At 39.4% G+C, this 2,890-nt stretch overlaps 1 protein-coding gene across 1 annotated transcript; it reads left to right on the forward strand.

Annotated features, from left to right (window-relative positions):
* Positions 1-122: 122 nt before the first annotated feature.
* On the forward strand, positions 123-2,868 carry LOC112091054 (plasma membrane ATPase 1-like; the record flags this gene model as incomplete). The annotated part of the gene is made up of 11 exons (XM_024163786.1): positions 123-257; positions 400-579; positions 691-897; positions 996-1,115; positions 1,206-1,325; positions 1,409-1,531; positions 1,715-1,819; positions 1,915-2,059; positions 2,166-2,330; positions 2,497-2,735; positions 2,824-2,868. Coding segments are annotated over 11 exons (1,584 nt in total), but the record flags the coding sequence as incomplete, so codon positions are not given.
* Positions 2,869-2,890: the final 22 nt, after the last annotated feature.

A 2,890-nucleotide genomic window follows, 5' to 3' on the forward strand; every position in this document is an offset into this window, starting at 1 on the left:
AAATAATCACCTCACTTTGTAACCTTACTAAATACTATTTAATTTTTTTTAACAATAATTACCCATAATCATATGATTATATGTGTGTGTGTGTGTGTGTGTGTGTGTGTGTGTGTATTCAGGTCCTTCGAGATGGGAAGTGGATTGAAGAAGACTCGTCCATTCTTGTACCTGGTGATATAATCAGCATTAAGTTAGGGGACATTATTCCTGCAGATGCTCGTCTCCTTGAGGGTGATCCATTGAAAATTGACCAGGTGCTTTAATACTTATGCTGAGACGAATGATACGCATAATTTTCTCATAAGTATCATGAATTTCTTTTTCGTGATGAGTATCATTTTCCTTGTGTAATAATCTACATGTCTACACAAGTAATCTTTTTTTTTTCTTTGGCAGTCTGCCCTTACTGGTGAGTCCCTTCCAGTTACAAAGGGTCCCGGTGGTAGTGTTTATTCAGGTTCAACATGCAAACAAGGAGAGATTGAAGCAGTAGTTATTGCCACTGGTGTTCATACCTTCTTTGGCAAGGCAGCTCACCTCGTGGACTCCACCAACCAACAAGGTCACTTTCAAAAGGTAAAAATGGAACTCATACTGAATTTTGTATATTGGTAGAAACAATATTTTGCCACTTTCAATCCATAGTACTTTGTAATTTGTATTACCCTTTTTGTTTTGGCTGAACAGGTCTTGACTGCTATTGGGAATTTCTGCATTTGTTCCATTGCCGTGGGGATGATCATAGAGGTTATTGTCATGTACCCAATTCAACACCGGCCATACCGCCCCGGGATTGACAATCTGTTGGTTCTTCTCATTGGAGGAATCCCCATTGCTATGCCCACAGTTTTGTCTGTGACAATGGCGATCGGTTCCCATCGCTTGTCTCAGCAGGTTGGTTATGATGGAAATTGCCATGTTTTAGCCAAATTGTTGGTCTCAGTTTAATGAGTTTTAGAAGATATGTGTATCTTAAAATATAACTCTTGCAGGGAGCTATCACTAAAAGAATGACGGCCATAGAAGAAATGGCTGGAATGGATGTTCTTTGCAGTGACAAAACTGGAACTCTAACATTGAACAAACTTTCAGTTGATAAAAATCTTATAGAGGTTGGTTAGAAATATTTGTCTCTTGTCTCTTTCATATCCGTTTGCAAGTCCGATCGCTATTCCAACTCCTTTCCTTGGTTATTTGCCCAGGTCTTTGCGAAAAGAGTAGATGTGGATACCGTCGTTCTGATGGCAGCTCGAGCCTCCCGTTTGGAGAATCAAGATGCAATAGATGCTGCCATTGTGGGAATGTTGGCTGATCCAAAGGAGGTATGTACTTGCAATGATGAATGACTTTCTTTGATATTGTTGATTGTTTCCGTTATGTATTTAATCTTCTGGTTACAAAATAGGCGCGAGCCGGTATCCAAGAGGTGCATTTCCTTCCATTCAACCCGACCGATAAGCGAACAGCTTTGACATACATTCACAGTGAAGGGAAAATGCACCGTGTAAGCAAAGGTGCACCTGAGCAGGTATGATATTAGCTTCAGTTTCGCTATCCTTTTTGTTCCAAATTCTAATGCTAATCATAATAATTAATTCTGTTGTTTTGCTGCTAGATTTTGAATCTTGCAAGCAATAAAGCCGAGATAAATCCTTTTTGTTCCAAATTCTAATGCTACTCATAATAATTAATTATGTTGTTTTGCTGCTAGATTTTGAATCTTGCAAGCAATAAAGCCGAGATAGAACGTAGAGTTCATGCTATAATTGACAAGTTTGCAGAGCGAGGATTACGATCCCTTGCAGTAGCTTACCAGGTAATAATACAGTTCTCATTTCAAGTAATGGGTTATATTGCAAAATATATTGACTGATAAAGAATTTGTGTTCTTGTTAACATGGACTTCCGCAGGAAGTTCCAGAAGGTAGGAAGGAGAGCCCAGGAGGGCCTTGGCTATTTGTTGGCGTCATGCCTCTATTTGATCCACCTAGACATGATAGCGCAGAGACAATTCGAAGGGCGTTAAATCTCGGAGTAAGTGTTAAAATGATCACAGGTATGTTCCCCATAAGTGTCAACCAAAGAAAGTGATATTGAGAGGGTGATGGCATTTCCCATAAGTGTAATCTGTTGTCTGCTTGACCATTTTCGATGTCCATTAGGTGATCAACTAGCAATAGCGAAGGAGACAGGACGCCGCCTGGGAATGGGAACCAACATGTATCCTTCCTCCGCTTTATTAGGACAACAGAAGGATGAGTCCATCGCTACTTTGCCAGTTGATGAGCTGATCGAAAAGGCTGATGGATTTGCAGGAGTTTTTCCTGGTACTATAATAGAATAAAAGCCTATTAGCTTAACTTGCAGTGGTATATGACATTTTTGAGGATGTACTGATATATGCATATACTTGTACCCTTTTCGAGGGATATTTCGTGCACATGCTTTTTAAGTTTTTTCGGGGTTGATTTGACTGGCCTTGTTGTGTTGCAGAGCACAAATACGAAATTGTGAAACGACTGCAAGCCAGAAAGCATATATGTGGAATGACTGGTGATGGGGTGAATGATGCTCCTGCTCTTAAAAAGGCTGATATCGGAATAGCTGTTGCTGATGCAACTGATGCAGCTCGTAGTGCTTCTGATATTGTCTTGACAGAACCTGGCTTGAGTGTTATCATAAGTGCCGTACTAACAAGCCGTGCAATATTCCAGAGAATGAAAAATTACACAGTTGAGTAAATTCTTATAAAACAATCTCTTAAAATGTTTATTATTTAGTACTTTACCACTCATGTTAATGTTTTATTCCTTGTTGCAGATTTACGCTGTTTCTATTACAATTCGTATTGTGGTAAGTTATCTGGTTTGGTTTTGTGATGGGATAT

This window comes from Morus notabilis, unplaced genomic scaffold, assembly GCF_000414095.1.
Source record: "Morus notabilis unplaced genomic scaffold, ASM41409v2 Scaffold6059, whole genome shotgun sequence".
Classification (NCBI taxonomy): Eukaryota; Viridiplantae; Streptophyta; class Magnoliopsida; order Rosales; family Moraceae; genus Morus; species Morus notabilis.